At 45.3% G+C, this 25038-nt stretch overlaps 1 protein-coding gene across 2 annotated transcripts in view; it reads left to right on the top strand.

Moving 5' to 3' along the window:
- The first annotated feature begins 348 nt into the window (after positions 1 to 348).
- The window catches only part of SLC1A2 (solute carrier family 1 member 2), a 47810-nt gene continuing 23120 nt past the window's right edge, over positions 349 to 25038 (top strand). The window contains exons 1-6 of one of the 2 annotated variants that reach the window (XM_028087713.2): positions 352 to 481; positions 2303 to 2455; positions 4238 to 4488; positions 10462 to 10630; positions 15003 to 15129; positions 23549 to 23782. In XM_028087713.2, the coding sequence (XP_027943514.1) occupies positions 352 to 481; positions 2303 to 2455; positions 4238 to 4488; positions 10462 to 10630; positions 15003 to 15129; positions 23549 to 23782 (1064 nt within the window). Of the gene's footprint in view, positions 482 to 2302; positions 2456 to 4237; positions 4489 to 10461; positions 10631 to 15002; positions 15130 to 23548; positions 23783 to 25038 lie in introns of both variants that reach the window. The other variant, XM_088018141.1, reaches the window with a different exon arrangement.

Consider the following 25038-nt stretch of genomic DNA (forward strand, 5'->3'; position numbering starts at 1 on the left):
TGCGGGGCTCCATCCCAGGACCCTGGGATCATGACATGAGCCGAAGGCAGACGCTTAACGACTGAGCCACCGAGGCATCCTGATCTTTACCGTGATGATCCAAGATGGTAGGGATAGATGTGCCTGGCACATGGATGTTCAGTGTGTCCTGGTGTCCTGCTTACAGATAAACTGGAATTCAGAGTACCCTGAGTTGCTCTGGTTTTTATTTTCCTACCATTGGTTCCAGATACCCCGCTGTGCCTGGGGGAGGCCTGTTCACCTGCTCTTGCCTGAGCGCCTCCAACTGTATCTGGGCGGCACCCAGCAGGCTCTAACCACTCCTTGTGCTCCTATCGCAGTGCCAACAACATGCCCAAGCAGGTGGAGGTACGAATGCACGACAGCCATCTCAGCTCAGAGGAACCGAAGCAGCGGCATCTAGGCTTACGTCTGTGTGATAAGCTGGGGAAGAATCTCCTGCTCACACTGACTGTGTTCGGTAGGTGACAGGTGCCGCCCCTCCTCCCTGGCTCTCTCCGGGCTCTTTGGGGAAGCTGGGTCCCACAGCCAGCCCTCCCACTGGAAGGAAGCCTCGTGTCCTCCCTAAGGCCTCCTTTGCCCAGGCATGGCTGCCTTGATGATAAATCTTCCCCTCACCTGCCCCAGCCATGCATTTTCTTCCTTGGGATTCTAGTCGATCTTACAACTTCCTGTGAGTGTGTTAACATGCAGATTCCTGGCCCTGCACATGGAGACTTTGGGCCATCTGCAGTGAGGTCTTGGAATCTGCATCATAACAAAGCTTCTAGGTGATTCCTAAGCAGATGGCCGGCATACCACATTTAGAGGAATACGCGTCCGAAGATAGAGGCAGCAGGTGCTGAAAACCCCACTAAGAGGGCTCCAGAGGTCTAGCCTACAAATACCTCATTACCTTCGATTAGCTTAGCACATTAGCTAATGAGGTCAGGGTGGAAGAGGCTCGTTCAGAAGCCTTGATCTGCTCTGGTTCCATCTTCAAAGTCTGATTCCTTTGCTTCAGACCTCACCTAGGCTGTGGTTGTCCTTTGGTGTGACTGGTGACACAATCTTGGTCTTAGGTTTTCAACCAGGGTTTATTGGAAATGGGGCAAATTGCAGGGTCTTGTAATGACAACCACACCATTTCCTTTCTTGAGCCCTCTTGTTCTTCAACTCTCTCTTAGGCAACGCACAGAAGCAATGAACAACTCCTCACCTCCAACCCTTTCCCCACTCAGCTCCCTGGCTTCTCCTCCTTTGAGTCCGTCATCTTGGACATCAGTGGACCGGGGTCAGAACTGCGGGCTTGCCACAGTTCAGTTCACTTAATGAAAGAAGACAGAGGTGTGGTAGGGGTTTCCAAAGCTTACTTTGGAATAAAGAAATTTCACTCATCGTAGGTCATCAAGAAGTATGTTTTTCTCCTGTAGAAGTAAAAAAAAATCAGGGTTTTGGCCACAGCCCTCCCTGCACATCCCTGGAGTTAACACCATAGCCCATGGACCCAGGAACTTCCGCCCTTCCTCTTAGCCAGTGGTGCTATGACCTGATTTGTGGTTTCATAAAAGAATCTTTTATGTTGGCTGCCTGTTTGCTGATACCCAGTTTGTCTTGTGGAATCCCCGAGTATGCAAAGTGAAAGGCTCCTGCCAGCAACTCTGCCCAAATTGTTTCCTCCCAAATTATATACTTTTAGAGACGTCCTGTAATCTCCCATAAAAGTCTCCCACAAAAGCAAGTCTCAGGATTATGTAAGAGAACATAGAAGTCAAGGACAAAACTTTTTGAGAATGAGCCATGGGGAAATTGTTGGGAGCCAAAGAAAATAGAAGGAAAAAGGAAACTCACACTAGCTTGGTAAATCAAATGTTCCTTTTATCTGGTATGCAGTTAGAAAGAGAAGAAATACATTAAGCACCTTGCCACTTGCCAGGCGTAGGCTGGGGGGTAGGAAGCAATACTTGGTACTATGGATTATTTCTGCTGACAATCTCTGATGGTACAAGTGAACAGTATCCTCAAAGAAGTTAGTCAAGTCACCATATGTCCTCCTCATAAAGCCTTGAGAAGGCTCTCCTTGGCCCTCCCAGAGCTGCTTGTTAGATTAGTCGGAGGTACACCAATATTCTCTCACCAGTCATTAAAATCAGCTTTACTTATCCAATGGTATTTTCGTTACATGTTATTCATCATCATATAACGGGGAGGTATGAGAAAGGTCAATGTCACTGAACCCCTAGAGCTATTCATTTGACTCAGGCAAAACAGAAATTCAGATATTTCCCCCTCTCCCTTCTAGGTGTCATCCTGGGGGCAGTGTGTGGAGGGCTTCTTCGCTTGGCATCTCCTCTCCACCCTGATGTGGTCATGTTAATAGCCTTCCCAGGGGATATACTCATGAGGATGCTAAAAATGCTCATCCTCCCTCTCATCATCTCCAGCTTAATCACAGGTAAGACCACCTCTCCGGAGCCTGGCCCACAGTGGATCATACTCTTGCTCTGGTTTGTGGGTTGACCATCGAATCTCAATCTGGTTGAACGAATGAATGTGATTGTCTGTGTCATTTTATTTCAGAGCCTTGGTTGTCGTGTCTCTCAGATGGGGATTATCAATCCTAAAAAAGTATTCCATCTGTTGGTCAGTCCGACCATCTGTCTGTCTAGCAATAAAAGATGAAAAGGAAACACATGTTAAAAGTGATGATAAACAATAGAGATTTTAATTTTGAACGTATACTTTTCTCATTTCCCAAATTATACCTTGTTCAGATCCTGATAAATAAAAGTAATAGATAGAAAAGGAAATTTTCTCTTAACTATTTAACTGGGTATAGAGGAAAGTGGGTATGAAAAATAAAGCCTAGATGTGAAACCCTTCGAGGTTTTTGGAAGAAGAGCTCCCTTAATGTGTAGATCATGTTCACTTGTTTTGGGCTGAAAGAATTGTTTTATTTGAAAGAATTTGTTTGCTTCTATGGGCTTATACTGGCAGCTTTTTCCTTACCAAATGATATTGCTCAAATAGGGTATAAATTGTAGTTTAGAGACTGGAGCTCTGAGTTAAGGATGAAAGCTAGGCTTTGATTGATATTTGGGTGCCATCGGGATGACCTTAAGAAAGCTGTCCCTCTGGACTCTCTCCCTTATAAGGGAAGTGAGGCTCTGGAAACACCAAGAGATTCAGATGCTAAACCAGGTTGTTCTAGAGTCTCATCTCTGGTTGACCAGTGAGCCCGGTGAATGCAAGGTCTCATCATTCAGCCCCAGACTGAGCGACACTGTACTTTCACCTTAAAGGCTCATTTGCAAGCCAGAGACAATGTTCTCCATGCCCGCTTAACAGTCCTTAGACTGGGCAAGCTGGCCAGGAAACTGAACATCTGTTGGCCAGAATCCGACTTTAGGTTGTAAGGAGAAGTGGCTCATATATGGGTCAGCTCAATTCAGGAAAGCTTACACCAATGACTTCCTCCCCCACAGCAAGTGCTACAATGTCTCTGTCTAGTAAAAGCAGAAACTGAAACCAGGAAGTAGAAAAATTGAAGAAACAACTGGGAAAAAACCCAGTGAAGGTAGGAGTTTTTGTGACTTGGCTTGGAATTTCCTCTAACAATCACAGGACCTCCTACAGTATAGACAAAGTCCCACCTTTTTGTTCTCCAGCCCCTGCACTAGGTTGGAAAATGTGGGTCTCCACCGTGCTTCACCTTGGAGGAATGAGGGCTGTGCTAGATCACTATGCTAGACTCTTGATATCAGTCACCAGGCCCTATACCAGCTTCTCATTTTTTAAGTGAGGACATTAAAAAAAAAAAAAAAGAAAGAAACCAGCAGGTACTGGCACCATCACTTCATAAAGAAAGGATATCTTAATACCAAATAAGTGGGAAGGACATCATCTCAGAATTAAAAATGGAATATATTCAACTTGAACTCACTATTGTGGACTGACGAAAAGTAGTCACTGATCAGTTTATAAACTCTGAACAAGCAAGATCAGGTTTATAAACTCTGAACAAGAGATCATCAACTCTCCCCAGGTCTCTAGAATCTAAAAAAAAAAAAAAAAAAAAAATAGAACTGTAAACTTCAGGATTGAAATCTTCAGTAGGAGGAGGTTTAATCAACCATGAATGCATCTGAGTAATACAAAGCCATGTTCTAGGTATGCAGGGATGGGGAGTTCACGGAGGCATCACAGGATTAATCCTTCCAATGTCTTTTCAATCCAGGGTTGTCGGGCCTGGATGCTAAAGCCAGTGGGCGCTTGGGCACGAGAGCCATGGTCTATTACATGTCTACAACCATCATTGCTGCAGTGCTGGGGGTCATCTTGGTCTTGGCTATCCACCCGGGGAACCCCAAACTCAAGAAGCAGCTGGGGCCCGGGAAGAAGAATGATGAAGTGTCCAGCCTGGATGCCTTCCTGGACCTTATTCGGAATCTCTTTCCTGAAAACCTGGTCCAAGCCTGTTTTCAACAGGTAACCCAAAGTTCCTATGCTCTTGCCCTCCAACCTCCTAAGTTATCAGGATAATAACTTGAAGTGTTTCAGTGAACTAGCCCTGGGGAGCAGTTTTCTTATATTTAATTATCTCTCTCTTGAGCTTGTATGAGATGATTTGGAGCAGGATTTGGGGATTAAAGTCGTGGGGTTGTTTTGTTTTGTTTTTGTTTTTGTTTTTCATTATTAACCTTCCTTTTTTTTTTTTCCCCAGCTCACTTAGCATCTCTTTGCTCTGGGATTCCCCTTTCTTGCCTTTTTTTTTTTTTTCCTGTTACCTCTTTCCTTGTTTTTTGGTTCCCCTCTGTGTGCTGTCCAAGGGCACATTTTTATCGCTTTTGCCCACAACCCTCTAGAGTGCCCAGGGAGTCTCAGTATTGGTAGTATAACAAAACCGCATGGGGTAGATTTAAAAAATACACATGCCCTACAGAATCAGAATCTCTAGTGTGGGCCCAGGGAATGGGTATTTTCAAATTGTGGAAGTAATACATGAGGGTTATAAAAAGTTTAAACAGTGTAGATGCCCCTAAGGAGTCAAGTCCTCACTTCCCTTCCCTAGAACTAGTCATGTTGGGAATTTTGTTTCCTTCCACATACATAGTATGCATGTGTGCATAATCTTTTTTTAAAGATTTATTTATTTATTTTAGAGCAAGAGAGAACAGGAGAGAGTGTGCGAGCACGGATCGGGGCAGAGGGGGAGAGAGACCCCGGCAGACTCTGTGCTCAGCTCGGGGCCCGATGTGGGGCTCAGTCTCACAACCCTGAGATCATGACCTGAGCCCAAACCAAGAGTCAGATGCTCAACCAACTGCCCCACATGTGTGCATAATCTTAAAAAAAGAAAAAAAAGTTCAACCCAAGGGGTATGGCATTACATGTACCGCATTGCACTTGTTTTTTATTTAACAGGGCTCCGGCATCATCTCTCTCTTTTCATGATTGTGTAGTATATCTAAAAAATAAATTCTTGGACGCTAATGTCTTCCCAAAGAGTTTTGTATTTCAGATTTGCTGGATGTTGCAAAATGGCTCTATAAAATTTGTATTAATGTATACTCCTACCAACTGCATACAGGCAGATCAATTTTTTATAAAACCTTATGATTTTAAAAAATGGATGATTCTAATGAGCGTAACCACTGAGAGAGCTGCCGAGGCCCTACTTACCAGCCTGTTGTCTAGACCCAAGGTCAGGTTAGGTTAGAATATACTCCGGTTTCCACTAGTCTGCGTAGGAAGTCACCTAGAACCAAAGAACCTGCTCCAGCCATTTGCAGGGCATCACAGAAGAATGAACTTAGGAAACAGGCTGCCTGGAGGAAAAGTTTGCATTCCCAGCTGTCCCCAAAATGCTGTTGCCCACCACTGCTGAGCCCGAATGACTCTGGGTTAGGATGTGTTCTCTGATTTCCAGTGCCACTTTGCTGGCTCTTATAGCATGGGGTCATGTTAAAGAAAAGCATTTCACGGAAAAAGAAGATGTGTGTGTGTGTGTGTGTACACACACACACACACACACACACACACACACACACGCACAATGGAATATTACTCAGCCATCAAAAAGAATGAGATCTCGCCATTTACAACAACATGGATGGACCCAGAGGGTATGATGCCAAGTGAAATCAGTCAGTCAGAGAAAGACAAATACTATATGATTTCACTTGTAGATGCAACCTAAAAGCCAGGACAAATGAATAAACAACAAACAAGCAAAAAGCAGAAGCAGTCTTATAAATACAGAGAACAAACCAATGGTTGGCAGATGGAAGAGGGTGGGGGATAGGCAAAACAGGCAAAGGGGGGTGGGAGACACAGGCTTTCAGCGATGGAATGAGCAAGTCACAGGGAAGAAAGGCACAGCGGAGGGAATATAGTCAATGCTACTGTGGCAGTGTTGGGTGGAGACGGAGGGCAGCTTGGGGTGAGCAGGGCATAATGTATCGACTTGTCAGATCACTATGTTGTATGCCTGAAATTAATGTAATCTTGTGGGTCAGCTATACTTCAGTAAAAAAATAAAAATAAAATAAAATAAAACAAAAAACAATAAAGAGCAAAACAAAAAGTCTCCATTAAAAAATAATAATAATAAAAATAAAAGAAACCATTGCAACCGGGGAAGTTGGTTGGGGAGGGAAGAGCAGCAGGCCGGGGAGGGGTGCTTCCTGGTGCTCCCTCGGTAGAGCGTGCTTGCCCCCCTTGCTAGCCCACTTGAAAGATGCATTCGCCTGCTTTGGGGAGATGGACACAACCGGGTGTCCAGTCTACTGTTAATATTTTGAAAAGAGCACTCTGGAAGTATAGCTGTGAACCGGGGAGCGGGGGGGAACAGGGCCTCCTTCTTGGGCCCCATCGTGCCCATGCTCCATACAAGGAGACCCCTTCATCCCAGTCAGCGAGGCAGGACTGAAGCAGGCAGGCACCTGGAGCCGTTGCTCTGGTCTATGGTGAGCCGTGCTCACACATGTGTTGCCGTGCTCATACTCGGTGACCTGTCTGGTCAAAGGGCAGTCTCGGATGGAGCTGCCCATGGCAGGGCCACTGGGGGCTGAGCCATTCCCTGCCCTGCCCCCACCCCGGACCCACCCCTCCGCTGGCAACATTCATGAGGCGTGAACCCTTAGTCCCCCAGCGAAGCCCAGGGTCATTGTCCCTTTGAGTTAGGACAATCAGAATCTTATTTTTTAAAAATTTTTTTTATTTTAAAGATTTTATTTATTTATTTGATGGAGAGAGACACAACGAGAGAGGGAACACAAGCAGGGGGAGTGGGAGAGGGAGAAGCAGGCTCCCCGCTGAGCAGGGAGCCCGATGCGGCGCTCGATCCCAGGGCCCTGGGATCATGACCTGAGCCAAAGGCAGATGCTTAACCAACTGAGCCCTCCATGTGCCCCAGAATCTTATTTTTTTTTTAAGATTTATTTATTTATTTTAGAGAGCGAGAGATAGAGAACAGGAGCAGGAGGGGCAGAGGGAGAGGGAAAGGGAATCTCAAGCAGACTCCCATGCTGAGAGGGGGCACCGACACGTGGCTCCATCTCACGATCGTGAGATCATGACCTGAGCCTAAACCCAGTGTCGGATGCTCAACTGTCTGTGCCACTCAGGTGCCCCTGTGTAGATCTTTTATTTACTTCAGGGTAAGGGAGCATGCGGATTCCTTAAGCTGGACTCCAGGCAGCCTAGAGGAAAGGGGTCTTAAACTAGGAGCAATCCATGGGCTCAGGGGGACCTTGAAGACGGCTCAGAGAGAAGGAATCCTTGTACAGTGACATCGCATTACCAGAGAGAGAGGGTGCCCAGGAGATGCCTTCTGTGCCCTTGGGATGCAGCTGAACGTGACAACAAGAAGCCTGTCTTGGCTGGGGGGTAGGGGGGCCTCACGACCAGAGTTAGACACAGGGATGGAAGGAGGAAGGTGCATGTCCCCAGAGCATAGGCTGCCTTTCCCCAGGTGGCAGGCCCTGTGTCTTACAGAGCAGGGAGGTGAACCAGGCTGAGGTTTCCAGGAGAGCAATGGGCGGTAAGGTGTGGCCTGACCACATGCCATCAAACCCAGTGATAGGGACCACAAGGGTCTTCTGGGGAATCCAGTGATCTGTGTTTGCTCGTCCATTCCGTATTTTTGAGCACCTCCTGGGTGCCAGGCTTTCCACGGTGCACAGGACACCACAGGCAATGAGACAGTCTGGGTCCCTGCCCAGGGGAACTTACTTACATTCCAGGGGTGGGGGACACAGACCAGAACAAACATCAGGTAAATACACAAGCTATTTAAAAAATTAAGATAAGTGCACTCTGAGCGCTGCAGGAAGGATGATAGGCTCTGCAGTAACTGGGAGAGACACCTGAGCTGAAACAGTGAGGGACGGGCTGAGCTGGGCGGAGGACTGGGGGCGGAGGCCTGCCAAGCCGAGGTGACTCCAGAGAGAAGGAAGGCCAATGTGTGGGAGGTAGAGTGAGCTGGGGGAAGCAAAGTCCAGCTCAGGCAGGACCTGGTAGGCCACGGTCAGACTCGGGTACTTGTTCTAAGAGAGTTTTAGGCAGGGAGACAACTGTTTTTCTATTTTCTGAATGTAGACAAAGCTCTGGGTAGCTAGACATACCTGGTGTTTGCAGGTAGACTAGAAGGGGGGTGAGAATGGCAGTGAGCAGGCGTTTGTAGGTTCTAAGGTGAGAGACCCTGGTGGCTTGGACTCAGGTAGACTGGAGTTGGCACCTAGATGGCGTTGTCCAACCCAAATAGGCTCAGATCAAGAGCTCAGGCAGAAACCAGGCCTGTGTTCCAGTATCCCTATCAACTTGCCTGCAACTTAAGCCACTGGCCCGTGCTGTTTGGAAGCTGATTTTGGAGTCAAACATTACTCCTTTTGAATCCTGCTTCAGCAACTAGCTAGCTGTCTGCCCTGCAGTTAGTTAGCCCTGTGAGCCTTGAGGGGCTACGGTTGACAGAAGAGATGATAGATGTCAAACATGAAGCACCTGGCTGCCCACCTGATCCCGAGAGCCACCATTTATTTACCACCATGGCCATTAGTCTTTTGAACTCGAGCCTTGGCTTCTTTAGCATTCCCAGGACAGGTCCACAGCTGGCTTCTGGTCCTCCCATTTCCCCTGGGAGCATGACTCTGTTGCTCACAGAAGCTTCCCTTCTGATCATTCCTGTGTTCTTTCTTCATGCCAATGTTGCCCAGACCAAGAGGGCCATGAGCTTCCTGTTCTCCCCTTGCACACTCAGGCTGAGCTGCCTCCCTCCCTGCACAGGTGCAGGTGGTCAGGCTAGAACAGAGCACCTCCTCCTTCTCTCCCACTTTGGATAGCTGGTCAGTTTGGCATTGCTCACTGTTAGGCTCAGGCACAGTGGATTGGATCCATGGGGCTTAGGGAGTGGAAGAATTCAGTGGTACTCAGGCCCTCTGAGTTCAAGTCCCAGCTCTGCCAAGAGCTCTGTGTTGAGTGACAAGTCATTTGAGTTCCCCATGCCTCCTCTTCCATATCTATTCAGGGTTCAGCCATCTGTTGCCTACTACGTACCAGCACTGACATTCTAGGATTCTGCATGAGTTCTATTTTAATGCCCTTGGAGGTATTGTTTCTCTGGGCTCCGATGTGAGTTTTCACAGCACTGTGCTTGCAGGGTGCCTGGCACCTTTAAAAATAGAATGGATGTCACAGATGTCGAGGAATAGCATGAGAGGTTCTTGGGAGGCCATTTGCACAGAGATGCTGAGGAAACATTGAGCAAGGCTTGGTATCACTGCCTAGAAGGAGTGGGGTTTTCTTACATTTTGTTCTGAAGTATAAGCCAACATCCCTGTCATGGCAGCTGTTGGCATCTAGTACATCTGGTGACCGGATGGAGATGCCCAGCAGAGCATGACTCTGGAAGGAGCCCAAATGAGAGTCAGTCTGTGAAGACTCTGCCAGACAGGTACCAGGCAGAAAGGAGCAAAACAGGTGCACCATGAAGCATCACCTGATCCCTGCCAAGACCCTCACTCTCTTACTCTTGACCAGATCCTGGGCCCTTCCCAAGAGGCAAGAAGGGTCGTCCAACTGGTTTTGCAATTATGAAGAGCCTCCATGTTGGATGCTGGATGTTGTCTCCCAAGATGCAGGGCTACCATCATGGGAATAAAAGAAGTAGACGTCTGTCCCCCACCTTGAAGTTTGTGTCCCGTTACTGGATCACACTTCATTACAAATGAGTTATAAATCCTGTAATTATCATGTGATGAGGACAATCGTTTCCCACTGTATTATGTGATAAAACACCACTTTGTTAAACACAGACATATCAAATATTCCCCAACTTTTGTAACCTTGTTTTGACATTTCTTAATTATTTTGTTAACATACTGGGAACTTTTAAAAACATGTAAGTGGTTGGGCTTTGGGCGACCAAACCTCTCCTGTTTCTGTTTTCCCCCACTCCATTAGATTCAAACGGTGACCAAGAAAGTCCTGGCGGCACCTCCGTCAGATGAGGAGGGCAATGCCACCAACGCTGTCATCTCCTTGTTGAACGAGACTGTGATGGAGGCGCCTGAGGAAGCGAAGGTGGTTATCAAGAAGGGCCTGGAGTTCAAGGACGGCATGAATGTCTTAGGTAGGCAACCTGGTGTACACCTCAGTGGGGGGATGATGGCCTGCCCTCCCTGCCTCTCAGCGCCTCAGCAGCACTGCCTCCCTTCTCAGAAAACCCGTCGCTGCTGTTCTGTAGGTGAGCAGGAGGCTCTCTCTAGAGAGCGATCTGAGGGTCACGAAGACCGGTATTTGGGAGATTAAGCAAGAGGGAGAGAGTGAGCAGGACCACGAGGGGACATGGCAGCAAGGGGTCAGTTATGGGAAAAGAGAGCAGACTAACATTCACTGGGCACATTCCCTGACTCTGTGTGGTTGGCAAGTCTCTTTCTCTGTCCATTTCGTGAAGTTACACATCCAATTTTTTCGTTTTTTAAGCTTTTATTTTATTTTAATTTTTGAGCTGCCCTTGGGTGTTAATGCTGTGCTCGGCACAGGGGCAGCCCACCCTGGCTTTCACAGTCTTTAAACAAATACAATGCTATCAGGAGTGTAAAGTGTTGGTGTTGGTGCCAAAAAGGAGCTTATCCAAAGGAGATTACCTTGTTTAATTTTTTGGGATTCCAGTGAGCCCTTTTCCCCTAGCATGGAGCCTTCCTAGCCTTCCATGGTTTTGGGTCTTTGGCTCAGCAGGTAGACCAGGTTTGGATCCTTTATGGACCACTCACTGGTGACCTGACCATGGCCAAGTTGCTCCACTTCTCAAGCTTTATTTGTAAAGTGGGGATGGATTGCATTTCTCTTGTAGATCATTCTAAGTATTAAATGAGATTGCACCTGTGGGGCACAGTGGCCTATGCTGCGTGCTCTGTTGGTGCAAGCTACGGTCGCTATCCAAGGTGGATGGAGAGTGGGGGAGCTCAATAAGAAAACAGCCCGCAGAGGATGCAGACTCCCATCATGTGGGTGACTCCCGTTTGCTCAGTTTACTCCCCATCCACTCCCTGGGGCCACTCTCCAACATACCCCACACCCACTGTTACACTGATGTCCCCTACACAAGAAAGAAGGACATTTGGCCCTAAGCTCGGAGAAACAAGGAAGCTGGGCAGGAGAAATAGATGGATCCATGCAAGCAAGGTTTCTAAGGACTTGAGGGAGAGCTGGTTAGAAGGGGATCAGCTCAGTGGTCCTTCCACTTTGCCATCTAGGAGATCAAATGCCCTTGTCTCCTTAGTAGGGTTGTCGGATAAAGTACTGGATGCCCAGTTAAGGGTGAATTCCAGATGAACAACATGATTTTTTTTAGTGTAGGGTATGTCCCAAATATTGCACGGGATGTACTTATACTAAAATGAAATATATTCATTGTTTATCTGAAATTCACATTTTAACTGGGTATCCTGTTTGTTTGTTTGTTTGTTCTAAACTTGATAACCTGACACCTTACGCAGAATGATTGAGAGAAAGAGGCAGAGAAGAAGGATTGTCGAGGCACTGAAAAGCAGCAGCTTCAGTGAGGGATCTTCTTAGTTTGGCCTGGCAGGAAACAGGTTGAGTAAGTGAGAGGGTGGGAGGAGATAAGCTGACTGGTTTGGCAGGCAATGGAAGATCAATAGATATTGTTGACAGTCAGTGTGAGGCGACAGGAGGAAGGAGAGAGGACAAAGTGGGTCAGTTCCTCTGGGGAGAGCTTGTAAATATCCTCAGCATCCACCCCGGATCTGCCCCTCTTCACCCACTGCCCAGATATGTGTGAACTTTCAGGACCTTCCCAACCATACTCTGTCTCCGAAGCCCCAGGGCCAAAGTGAACCCACAGTCTTCTACATACTCTGGAGGAGGTTAAGGCCATGAAGAATGAGGCCAAAACTTTGGGGTGAATCATTCAGAAGACTTTCATGGTCCGTTTCTGGATTCTCAGTGGATTCTGGGAAGTCATGTTGACCCTGGGCTGCACTGGGAGTTTCAACACAGCTCACTACTCTCACAGCCCCAATGACCAAGTATAAGGGGGCTTTGTTCAAGCAAAATGCCCCAGTTCCAGTAAGTGATTGTAGTGAGGCATCATTGACAGAGGGAAATGACATGGAAGCTGGACATGGGTGGGCAGCTGCAGACTGAGCTCTGGAAAGCCAAAGGAAGTTAGAGTGTTGAGAAACTTCCCATGTACAAATCCCTTGGTCTTCTAAGGGTGGAGAAGGTGACTTCCCCCCCCCCACCCCCGCCCCACCGCCTTTGGAAAGTCCCAATGATCAAGTATTGCAATAAGTGAAGATAAAACTTTGGCTCTGGCCTCTTTCTTCTTGAAGCACTCATTTCTCTCCCCAGTAACCTCCAAACTGCTTCTGAGCTCTACTGTAACCCCAACCATTAAATCAATTCCCGGAAGAGTTTGCTCCTTCCAGCGTCTCTCTCTCGTAGTGATAGATGTGGCCCAGTTTCTGCTGACCCCGCAAGGGGATCTTTTTTATGCCAGCTCTTTGAGACTTTGAGACCTTGAGAGTTTTCTCTTAAAATCTCCAAATGGAATTAACTAGGTAATACTAGCTCTTCTCAGCCAGAATGTTCACAGATTATTTCTCACCACACACCTAGCAAACTCCTCTCCATGGACTTGAGAGAAGGGCTTGGGAATAGCCCGAATTTGGTTCCATACATGATGGCAGAGCTAGGCCACTCTTTCCTGGTCACTAATTTTCACTAAGCCTCTGTCTCTGTGGCCAATAATTCACTTGTAAGGCACTTGCCAGTCTTTCTGGCTGAGAGCTGAAAAGGAGAAATATTCACTACCAGGGATTAACAATCCTGAGTGCAGGTGCTGGGTTCTTTTTGCCAAAGAGAGAGAGGATCCAGTGAAGGATAGTTGAACAATATGAGTTGGTGTGGGGAAGTGAGTGGTTTTGGGGGAGCTAGGAAAAGGGTAAAGTTAGAGGTTAAGAGAGAAAGAATTTCTCCCTAAAAGAATCAAATCATCATGCTATAATTTGCCCAGAATAACTCAAGACTCTAGCGATAACTAGACACAGTAGGAAACCGGATGTACTAGAGAGGACTGGCAACTAGGCCTGCCAAACTGGGGTAGGGCAGGTGTAGGGAAGAGGAAGGAAGGAGAGGGTATAGACGATGGGCCATACTGCATTTCAGAGAAAACGTCAGATGGGCAAGCAAGGTCCTGTGGCCAGGGGCACAGTAGCATTGATTGACAGTTCATGCAAGTAGTCAGAATTGGAGTCCCAGGATTGACAATCATGGGTCAGGAGTGGGGTAGGGGCACATAGTGATTGGTAATCAGAAATCCAGACAGGCAGCAATGGGGATGTCTGTAAGCCATGTAGTGGCTCATTCCCTGGGTGGGGCTCGTGAGACTTCAGGCTGGGGGTGAGACTCTGAGGACAAGAATGGGAAGGAATAGTAGGGGGAGGGGATCTTCTGGGGAAAGAGAAGCCAGGCCCAGCTTGGAGGAGCCAAAGTATATGGCAGCTTTCCAGGACAGGTACTCAGATGGAGGGAACGAGGCAAAGACAACACAGAGATAAGACCCAAGTTTGGGTGTTAGAGCTGGTTCAGGACCGAGTGCAGTTTGATGGAGACAGAGCTCCTCACATCCTTCCAGCCTGGGGATAGGATTGACCCTAGAGACTGTGGTGGGGCTGGATTTAGATGGAAGTCCAGTGATGTCAAGTGAAGGGAGAAGGGGGCTGAGGGGCTAGAAAGTTACTAAGTCTATATTCTGCCTTTATGATACTGCAAAAAAAAAAAAAATGCTGTAAAAAAGGAAGGATTCTTACCATTTTGACCATGAAAAGAATGATGAAGAATTAATAAATAATAGGTTAAATCCAAATGAATTGGGTCAGTTGGGGTTTCCCAACTGTTTTGGATTTCTCATTGCTTTCCATTTGACTTCAACGTTGTTCCTCCTTCTCACGTTAGGCATATAACAGTAGAAAAATACTTTTATGCTCAGGATTTTCCTGCAGTGAAACATACCAGCTATGCATGAATTTGGGTTAACACCAAACTAACATAGACATAACCCTGGCAGAGATTTTATTGGCTCATTGGTCTCTGCAGCTCTAATGTGGGCTCCAAAGTTTGCACGATAATCCCCAAGTCCCAACAAGCCTTCCTTCGTTAATCTATGTACTATGGAATCTGCTTACCCAAGGCTTCATAAGTGAGGAGAGAGAAGAGAGTCCTTTTGAGTTTGGAATGAAACGGAATTCATTTTCTTCAAGGCACTAACACCGCTGACAGTTCAACTTGCTCTTGTGGGAAATGTTAAGGGATGCCATAGTTATCCGGGAGAAAGGTATTTTCCATGTGAAATCGAATGCCTAATTCACAGGGCAACAGGCAAGTGAGAAGGTGGCTCCCTATGTCGGGAATGGTGAAAGAGGAAGAAACACATATTTTGTAATCTGTCCTTCTGTGTAATGTGATTCACCCAACAGGTCTGATAGGGTTTTTCATTGCTTTTGGCATCGCCATGGGGAAGATGGGAGAGCAGGCCAAGCTGATGGTGGAATTCTTCAACATTTTGAATGAGATTGTAATGAAGTTAGTGATCATGATCATGTGGTAAGTGGTCTTGTTCTTACTTCAGTGTGTTGGGGGGGGTGGTCCAAAGGGGGGATCCTCGGAAGATAATGGAGCCTTCCTAGCAGGAGAGAGTGGGTGGCCATGGACCAAGCAAAGGGCTCTCCAGAAAGACTTTGAGAAAGGGATGAAAATCTCTTTTTGGGAGCTTCCCCTGGAAAATGGGTTGGAAAACTATGGCCCATCCTCAGACCAGATCCTTTCTGCTACTCATTGAGTGGCCTACAAGAATGGGTTTTATATTTTTATGTTGCTGGACAAAAAAATCAAAAGAGTAATAATATTTCACAGACATGAAAATAATATGAAATTCACATTCAGGGCCCATAGATGAAGTTTTATTGGCACACAGCCACTCCCATTCATTCACATATTGTCTAGGGTTGCTTTGTGCTAAATGGCAGAGTTGAGAGGTTCTGACCAAGACTGTGTAGCCTGCAAAGACTGAAGTATTTACTATTTGACCCTTCACATAAAAAGTTTGCCAATTCCTGCCAGTGGGAACACAAAAACAACAACAAAAATTAAAAAGAGGGACAAGCTGGAGAAATCAACTAGTAATACTGAAGCTGAGCAGTACCAGGAAATGCTAAGTCCAAGATCCCAGGAATGATACGGCCTGACCCAGGGTGTGTGGAAGGACCGCTACTCTAATATTCTCGTGTCCAAAAGCAATGTATCGGAGACTCATGACTCAGACAGAAGCAAAAAGAGGCAGTTTTCAGGCCATGCAAGTGAAAATGAAATCACAGAGGACACATTAAAATTATAAGTACTCTTAGAAATGGGGCTACACCCTCTAGTTGTATAGAATTGAAGACTGTGGTCCAGAGTCACTAAATCTTGATTTTATAACAATATCGTGATCATTATAATAATAAAAGCTATCAATTATTGATTTCCCTTTATCTGTGAAGAGCCATGATAATTGCTTAATACTTATCTATTATAATCCCAGTCATCCTGCAAAGATGGCATCGTGCTCTCATTTTCCAGAAAAGGCAACTAAAGTGTATTGAGTTGAATTAATTTGCTTAAGATTATATATCTAGAGGGGAGAAGAGCTGGAGTTTCCATTGATTTTGCAATCCTTGATGCATAGGTGGGTGGCTTTTTTGTTTGAATTATCTAAGCAATACCGTCTCTACTTCAATTCATGTGTGTTTATGGTCAGTGGTTCTGAACTCTGGGACAGCCCAGGAGAGCGTGAGTGTCCATTCCTTCATAAAGGAAACTGTACCACCTTCAGAACCTTCCAGTGCCCCATATCTCTCAAATGGAAAGATTTTACATGCGTCTGTTCCAGAGCTCTATGATGGTCTGGTATGCCTGCCTAGAAAAAAAGAAAACCATTATTATTAGACCAGACGACATCTGTGTCCTATCTGTCACAGGAATTCTGGGCTACAAATTCCCTGTCTCTGTGTGCTCCCATCCTACCCACCTTCCCCAGTCGTCCTCTGATCTTCTTTTACTTCTGTGTGGTGCCTTCCACTAAAATTCTACCTTCTTTTTCTCTTCTTCCTTTCCTTGGCCCCTACTCCCACTTTACAAGGGCAAAAATCTGTTTTTGACTTATTTTTTATTTCCATTTTATTTTTATTTTATTGTGATGTGCTGGTAGAAATTCTTCCTCAAACCACAGGAGTGAGTAGGCTAGCTGAAGGGTCTCAGATCCAGAAGATGTCCCTCATGATTTCATGAACCATATTTACTAGACTTGGCTTGTTCAGATCATTTCTTTGTTGTACTTTTAAAACATGGATAGGATGCTGGTAAAAGGCAATCCTAGGTTTCTGAATATTTCTTTTTTATGAAAATTTAAAGTCACACACAATGTGATGCTCTAAAAAATATGTTTAGAGTCTTTTAGATCCATCTGTGCTTGCTGAGAATTTAATAGATGATAATGCATAAAGTAGGATATGCCTATTGGTAGTATACATTAGGATCTGCCCTGGACTCCTAGAATTTTTAGCAGAATGAGCATCCTTGCTCTAAAAATGCAGTTCATATTTCTGTATTATGCCAATGATGTGGGCAATGTCATTTCTACTGAGCCCATGAAGAAAAGGAATCTAGGAGATGAGATGAATCATGGGATGAAGGGTGTGCTCACTTTTCCACAGAGATGAAGGGTGTGGATCGAGGTTTCCTATTCATTGAAACCAAAACTCCTAAAGATTTAGCATCAAATCCCAGGAGATACAGAGCAATTGTGAGTCAGGGATAAGGCCTATAGAATGATTTCTGACAGCCGTTCAGTTACCTCATCTAGACAGTCAGGAGGGTGTTCTATGACATGAGATGTCATTTCTACACATTTCTTTCATTCTTTAGCTGCCCCGTCAGCATTGGATAATGATGTGTGTGGGAAGGTTTTGGGTAAAACAGTCAATTACTCTTTAACTGACCACCTCACAGCTTAAATGATCACTTCTTTCGGATTCTTCTCTGTGTGGTAGTAAGAATAGTAGAATAGCTAAATAGAATTGCAGAGATGACTATTATTCTAATAATGATTATTACTAAATTATAACTTAGGGTCAGGAAATCCTTGCTATGTGCTCAGTACTACCTCTTTTATTGTACTGTACCTAATTATTACTGAGGAACTAATTAGTATTATCATAATTATCATTAAATCGTAACTAAGATTTGCCAAATTCCTGCTGTATGCTTAATACTGTTCCAGTTGCTTTACATGCATTAACTGACTCATTTGTCTGGATAATACCTAGCAGAAATGGGTAGTTTTGTTAGCCCCATTTTCCAGATGTGAAAACTTAGCACAGAGGTTAACTTGCCCAGTGTTACACAGCCTAAGTAATGGGAGTTGTGCAGTGCCTTATTAACTAATTAATTAATTGTACAGTGCCTTATTCAACTTCTGTCTGACTTCACACTGGAGTGAATCCAGGTTCCTCCGGTGACTAACTGTGTGACTCTAGGCAAGTTAGATACATTCTAAACCCCACATTCTGATCTGAATGGATTGATCATAGAATCAACAGCCTAGGGTTGCTGTGAGAATTGAATGAAATTGTGACCAACAGTTACAAAGCTTTACTCATGTGCTGGGACCTGCCTAAACACTTTCTATGAACCAGTATTATCATTGTTGTTATTTTGTGATTACCATTACTTATGAATTCAATCCATAGCCTTTGTTTCTCTGTGTTCATGGATTCTTTGAGAAGTCTAAGAGGCCCTCTGATTCACACACACACAAAAAAGAGAGAGAGAGAGAAAAACCCTTAATTTCAGTATGATTTTCATATCCTCATTTTTTGCAAATTTCTTTAAAACATTTTTTCAAAATCTGAAAATCTAAACAGAAAGTAAAACTTTGCATAATCTCACCACTATAGAAACACAAAGTGAGAAGTGAGATCTCTGCTCACTCTTTCAATTTTCTCTGCCTGTTAACCCAACACCACCACCGTCCAGCCATCTAGCCATCCAATCATCCAACCATCCATCCATCCATCCATCCATCCATCCATCCAACCATCCATCCATCCATCCATCCATCCATCCATCCATCCCATCATCCATTATCCATCCATCCATCCAACTGTCCATCCATACAATCATCCATCCATAATCCATCCATCATCCATCCTTTCACTCCACAAACATTTTTTGAGTCCCTCTTCTATGCCAATAGTGATTTTATGTGCTAGTGATATAATGGTGAATAAGACAGAGAAAAATTCTTGCCCTCATGGAGCCTACATTCTATTGAAAAGAGAGAAAGAGCAAAAGGAAGCAAGTAAGAATTCAGATGGTAATCAGTGCTACAAAGTCAGTAACCAGGACAGTGGGACTGAGAGTGACGGGGGATGGAAGTATGGCTTGGACTCTATCCAGAGGATCCAGGAGGGCTGTCTGGGGAAGACCTGAAGAATGAAATGAGGTAGCTCCACGAAGAACCGACAGGAGAATTTTCCAGAGGGAGAAAACAGCAAGTGAAGTGTTTTCAAGGGTCAGAATGAAGATCTGGAGTAGCTGCAATGTGGTTGGCTGGTGAGGGAGTGGAAAGCTGTGACGTTGGAGAGGTGGGTAAGAGGCAGATCTCATAGGGCCTTGCGGGCTACCATGATGAGTTGGGGTTTATTGACTTGCAAAAGGAAGTCCCTGGCGGCTACAAGCCTGGAGGCTCTACATACTGATTTTCACTCTATCCTGATTAAAAGTTCTAATCCACACATAGTAACTCTCAGTGAAGTCACTCCTTGGATAGCCAGAACACCTGTCTCTAAGTGAACTGGGAAAAATGGAGATTTGTGTTACTTTTTGAGCCTGAACACAGACAACACCTTTAGGTAACTCTTGGAATGTATGTTTAGCTCTTTAATGACAGACTCTTCCATTTCTTAGTTCTTTTGGGATCTATCCCAAACTGGCAGGCTAGTGTTGCTATTGGAAACCAATAGCAGTGTGGGATAGAACCAGAGCGCCTTTATGGCAAGACTGAGAAAGTCCCTCAACTAATCTCCACCTAAGTGTCTGATCCACCCTCTGTCCTGTGACTCAGAGTCCTGAATTAATTACTTTAATGCGTGAAGACTAAAGGTCTTGAATCAGTTGCAGCTAACATAAGTGGTTTCCAAAGGCTAACCAAGTGATATCTGCATTTCATCAGTTGTAGAGCAGATTTTATCCCTTCAAACACTGGTTTCCAAACACATCAGGAATTACCTGGGAAACTTGTTTAAAATATAATTGCCCCCTAGGTCAGCTCCAGGAAATTCTAACTCAGTAGATATGTGGTGGGTCTGGGGAATCCATGTTGTTACCAAGCAGGCCAGATTGATTCTGAAGCTGGTGTCTATGAATGCACAGAGACACTGAGGTCTGGATATGTTAAATTCTGTGTATGAGTTTTTGTTGGTAGAGTGGAGAGCAGTCTTGGGAAAGGCAGCTTGGTGGGAGGGAACCTGAAGATGACAAGCACAGAGGTACCGAGTGGATGGAAGCAAGAATGGATGATGCAACAGGAGGAAAAAGACTTGACAGGCCAGTCCTCGATTAATCAGTGGCTTTGACCACAGTGCCCGGAGCTGCAGATACAAGTAGCCTAAGGACAGTGTAGAAGGTATCCTCTCTCCCTGCCCTGCAGTCATGCTCTTCTAATTTAGAAATGGGTGCAGTGATTCCTGGGTACCATTTGGCTTCAGGAGCTTACTGGAACCCTCTCTTCACGCACTTTGGCTTATGGCTTCTATTGTTTGCTTCAACTCAGAAACTTTGCGTGGTAACCTTGAATCTTGGGCGTTTGTCCTTTTTGTTTCCGTGGAGTGTCATTTTCAATGAGATAATTATATAGAAACCCAGGAGCTCAGAAGCTCCAGCTCCTGAGAGGAAGCATAAGCTACTCATTTTGAAAACAGGTTCAGGGAAGTAATGGCCCTAAAAGGCACCATGGACGATAAAGGCTCTTTCCTTGTCTGAATTAATGCTCATTCTCATTCTGGAGACCAAGATGTTTGGGTTAACTAAGGTCCCTGCTTGCCATGTTTATTTACCCTGACACTCTACCTTCTGGCCTTTGAGTAACACTCTCCACTGACAGTGGGAACTCATACTTCTCCCAGCAAGCTGAGTGTCCTGGAGGTAACATGTTTCCTCTCTCTGATTCATTTGGCTCTGGCTCAAATGGGTTCTCCAGGGGGACTGGATAGCTGGTCTTGCTTGGCAAAGAGCCTTGAAAATACTCTTTCTCCATTCTGCAAGTTGCGTTTCCAGAAGAGCAGGAAAATTGAATGGCGCCCAGAACAGCTCATAGTTGTGTTTTTCTGGACATCTTTAAAGGGTGGCTGGTACTTGGAAAAGAATTGATCTCTTGGTTTATGAAGATAAATGCTTGTTGGCTTTATGGGAAGGTGTATTATACTCATTGCTTACAACCTCCTGCCACAAAGACTTGGCCCCTGAGACAACCCCACTGATCTAGGAGATGTGACCATGGGCACACCAGGAGAGTGTAAAATGGTGAGAAAGCCAAGGGTTTAAGGACATAACTCCCTAATGCCTGTGGAAACAGCCCTCAGACATTGCCAACCTTCAAAGACATGGAGGCTACAGGCTGGATACTCATCAGGGAAGAGAGTTATTCTAAGGTTTTCACTAAGTCTTATCATTTACAAATCAGCTCTTTCAGAAGGTTCCTCTTGACAAAGTATTTTGCTCATAAAAACGTCTGCCATTGGGTGACAGTAGTCTGTGAGCTGGTTTAGAAAGCCACATTAACTCAGACTTGGCTCTTTAAGCATGGTGGGGGAGAGGACATGGTGTACATGTGTGACCACAGGATTCCTTCGTCAGCAGTCAGAGTGGTGCTGACAGGGACGGGCGTGGGACTTTGACAGTGCATACACATGCATGCTCAAAAATGCAATCCTTGCAGCAATCCCATGAAGTTGGAGGCAGCCTAAGCCTCGACTTGCACATCTATAAAATGGGATTAAGTCACTACAGGGTCATGTAGCTGGTAAGTGGCTGGACAAGCTCCATGTCTTATGTAATTGTGTATATAACTCTCCTCTACCCACCTCTTTTTTTTTTTAAGATTTTATTTATTTATTTGACAGAGAGGGGGAGAGAGAGAGAGTGAGAGAGAGAGAGAGAGAGAACAAACACAAGCAGGGGGAGCTGTAGGCAGAAGGAGAGGGAAAAGCAGGCTCCCGGCTGAGCAGGGAGCCCAACGCAGGGCTCAATCCCAGGACCCTGGGATCAGGACCTGAGCCAAAGGCAGACGCTTAACCGACTGAGCCACCCAGGAACCTCTACCCACATCTTTTCTTTACCCGGGAAAGGGCTTGCTTGCTTCAGGCACAATTGCAAAAAACAAAAACAAACAGACAAAAAACAACCAGCAAATCTGGCTTAGGTGTCTGTCTCCCTTTGCTGACTCCCTTACCCCAGCTGGGGGCCTTATTTTGGGACTTCATTTCCCCCAGTTTTTTTCTCAAATAAGTTCATAATTCTTACTAAGGTATCAACTTCCCCACAAACGTTTTCATTTCAGTCGGAAGGTGTCGCAGGCTGAACAAGTTTATGCTCCAACACTACCAGATGGGGCAATAAAAAAAGGATGTTGCCCAACATGGGAAAAACACACTCAAGAGGAGAGAGAGCACAATTAGTGCCCTCACGAGCGAGGACAGCAGTAACCGTTTCCAAAGTCCCGATCAAACAATAACAAGATGGAAGCATGAAAGGAGTTTACGTAGAATAAATCGGTATATGGGAAACTGTCGGCCTATGTATAAAGAGCTCCGATTGCTCATTAAAGGAAAGTGGTTTGGGGCGCCTGGGTGGCTCAGTCGTTAAGCGTCTGCCTTCAGCTCAGGTCATGATCCCAGGGTCCTGGGATCGAGCCCCGCATCGGGCTCCTTGCTCGGCGGGAAGCCTGCTTCTCCCTCTCCCACTCCCCCTGCTTGTGTTCCCTCTCTCGCTGTGTCTCTCTCTGTCAAATAAATAAATCTTTTAAAAAAAAAAAAAAGGAAAGTGGTTTGGCTGGGTAAGGGGAAAACAACCCTCGGAGAGTCACAGGTGCTGAGACTGTTCTCCTACTTCCTTGCTTTGTGGTCTTGGACTGGTCTTAACTTTTCTGAACCTCAATTTCCTCATTTGCCAAATAAAAATAATGATACCTTGATTTCAGGGTTGTGGTAAAAATGAAATGAGGTGATGTATGCAGAGGTCTTACTGTATTGCCTGAGACACAGGGCAGGGTAGCCAGCATTCCTGGTAGAGTAAGTACGGAAAGAAATTCTTTCAGATGTAGAAGTAATAAAACCACATCTCTCTAAATGGACTCTCTGGCTCAGAGGGTTTTCTTGTTTTGGTAGGTCTCTCTCTGTCTCTCTCTGTCTCTGTCTCTGTCTCTCTCATATTTTAATAAACTTCCTATTGTCTAAGGCAAAAACAAAGCAAATTCACCAACACCAGCTTATAGCTGCGTGAAACGCTAATGAGCTTTCTGGGAAGCTCAAAGTGGATTCCCAGTTTTCAAGGATGGAGTTGGGGGGAACAGGGAAGCCAAACAAGATTCTTGAAGCATCTGTGCCTCTCAAGCTTGGTGCTTACTTGGGAGATGGTAAAGCAAGTGTCTGCTATTCCTGAAAATCACCTGAGCAACAGGGCTCACCTTTGGATTTTTCATCAGAGCAGAGGCCCCCAGATCCACTGAACAGATTTCAGATTGTGCGGTTAGTCTGAAGTGAAGAACAGCTGTCGAATCTCGAGGACTTCCTCCAGCAAAACTCTTGGTACAGAAATGCGAAGGGTTTTCCTCAGGTTGTGGTACATGTAAGGCCCAGATATAAGTTGTGAATTCTATAAGGATCTCTTCAATGTTTTTTTGTTTTTGTTTTTCTTTTATGTTTTTCAGGTACTCTCCCCTGGGTATCGCCTGCCTAATTTGTGGAAAGATCATTGCAATCAAGGACTTAGAAGTGGTTGCTAGGCAACTGGGGATGTACATGATCACGGTGATTGTGGGCCTCATCATCCATGGGGGCATCTTTCTCCCCTTGATTTACTTTGTAGTCACCAGGAAAAACCCTTTCTCCTTTTTTGCTGGCATTTTCCAAGCTTGGATCACTGCCCTGGGTACTGCTTCCAGGTAGAGAATACAAGAAATCACCTTTCTTTCTCTCTGCTCATTCCTTTCCCCTCTCTGCCACTTCCTCTTTGCAAAACCCTTTCACCATAAAGTTCAATGAGAATGTGTTTCATGTATTATTAAAGTATTTCTGAAAAAGGTAAATGCTTTGGATTTTTGGCTCCTAGGAACTTAAGAGCTTTCTGATGAACATGTTTGCTGATAGGTAACGGTCCTGGAAATACCTCATATTAAATTTCCCAGACGAGGGGCGCCTGGGTGACTCGGTTGGTTAAGCGGCCGCCTTTGGCTCGAGGGGGTCGTGATCCTGGGGTCCTGGGATCGAGCCCCACATCTGGCTCCCTGCTCGGCAGACAGCCTGCTTCTCCCTCTCCCTCTGCCTGCCACTCTGCCTACTTGTGCTGTCTCTCTATCTCTCTGTCAAATAAATAAATAAAATCTTAAAAAGAAATATTTCCCAGATGAATGCATGCTGTTAATCTGCATGCCTAATTCGCCATATCTAGCATTCGTTTCATTTTAAATGTTTCCCAAAAAGACATGACAGGATGGTAAGCTATTTAAGAAATTCTCCCACCTGTGATTTGAAAAACGCTATCACAAAATACCGCTCTGTTGGAGTTGTTTTTCAAAAGTAGAAAAAGTGAGATTTTTCATGGTAAATGTGTTAGGTAAGATTAAAAAAACAAAAAAACAAAAAAAACAGAAGTCAGTCAGGTCTGTGACCTCTGCATGAACCTCTAGTGGACCATTCTGCCCCATTGATTTTGAGAAAATCAGGTTGGCACTGATTCAACTTGACATTGACTGAGAGTCCATTCCTTCTTCGTTAACTAAGTTGCCAGGCATCTGAAGCCAATGAGGACTGAAGAGATACGCAGAGGGGGGAAAAATTTTTTTTGTGCATATCTTCTTGGACTGAATTTAGCAAAAACAAACAAACAAAAACAAGTACATAAGAAACACGTGGCAATTCAGAATTTCAAAGATTAAAAGAGTTTTATTGTTTCAGCCTGCCCTAGTCATTGGTATTTCTGCATAAAACTAAGGGTCACGAAACTAAGACCAAGGTCATGAAGCAGATGGCGGGAAGGTGAGCAAACTCTGCAGCCCCTAGCTCAGCATCGTCTCTGGAATCACAGGTAGCGGGTCCTTGTTGTTGAGCCTGTGACCATGCTTTGTGAGTGAGGTGCCCACCCTGTGACACAGCGAGACAGCGGTCCCAAGGCTACTGAGCAGGCAGTCAGCTTTTCCTT

Source organism: Eumetopias jubatus, unplaced genomic scaffold (genome assembly GCF_037043125.1).
Source record: "Eumetopias jubatus isolate StellerSeaLion01/CBP00866 unplaced genomic scaffold, mEumJub1_p1.0 scaffold_13, whole genome shotgun sequence".
Classification (NCBI taxonomy): domain Eukaryota; kingdom Metazoa; phylum Chordata; class Mammalia; order Carnivora; family Otariidae; genus Eumetopias; species Eumetopias jubatus.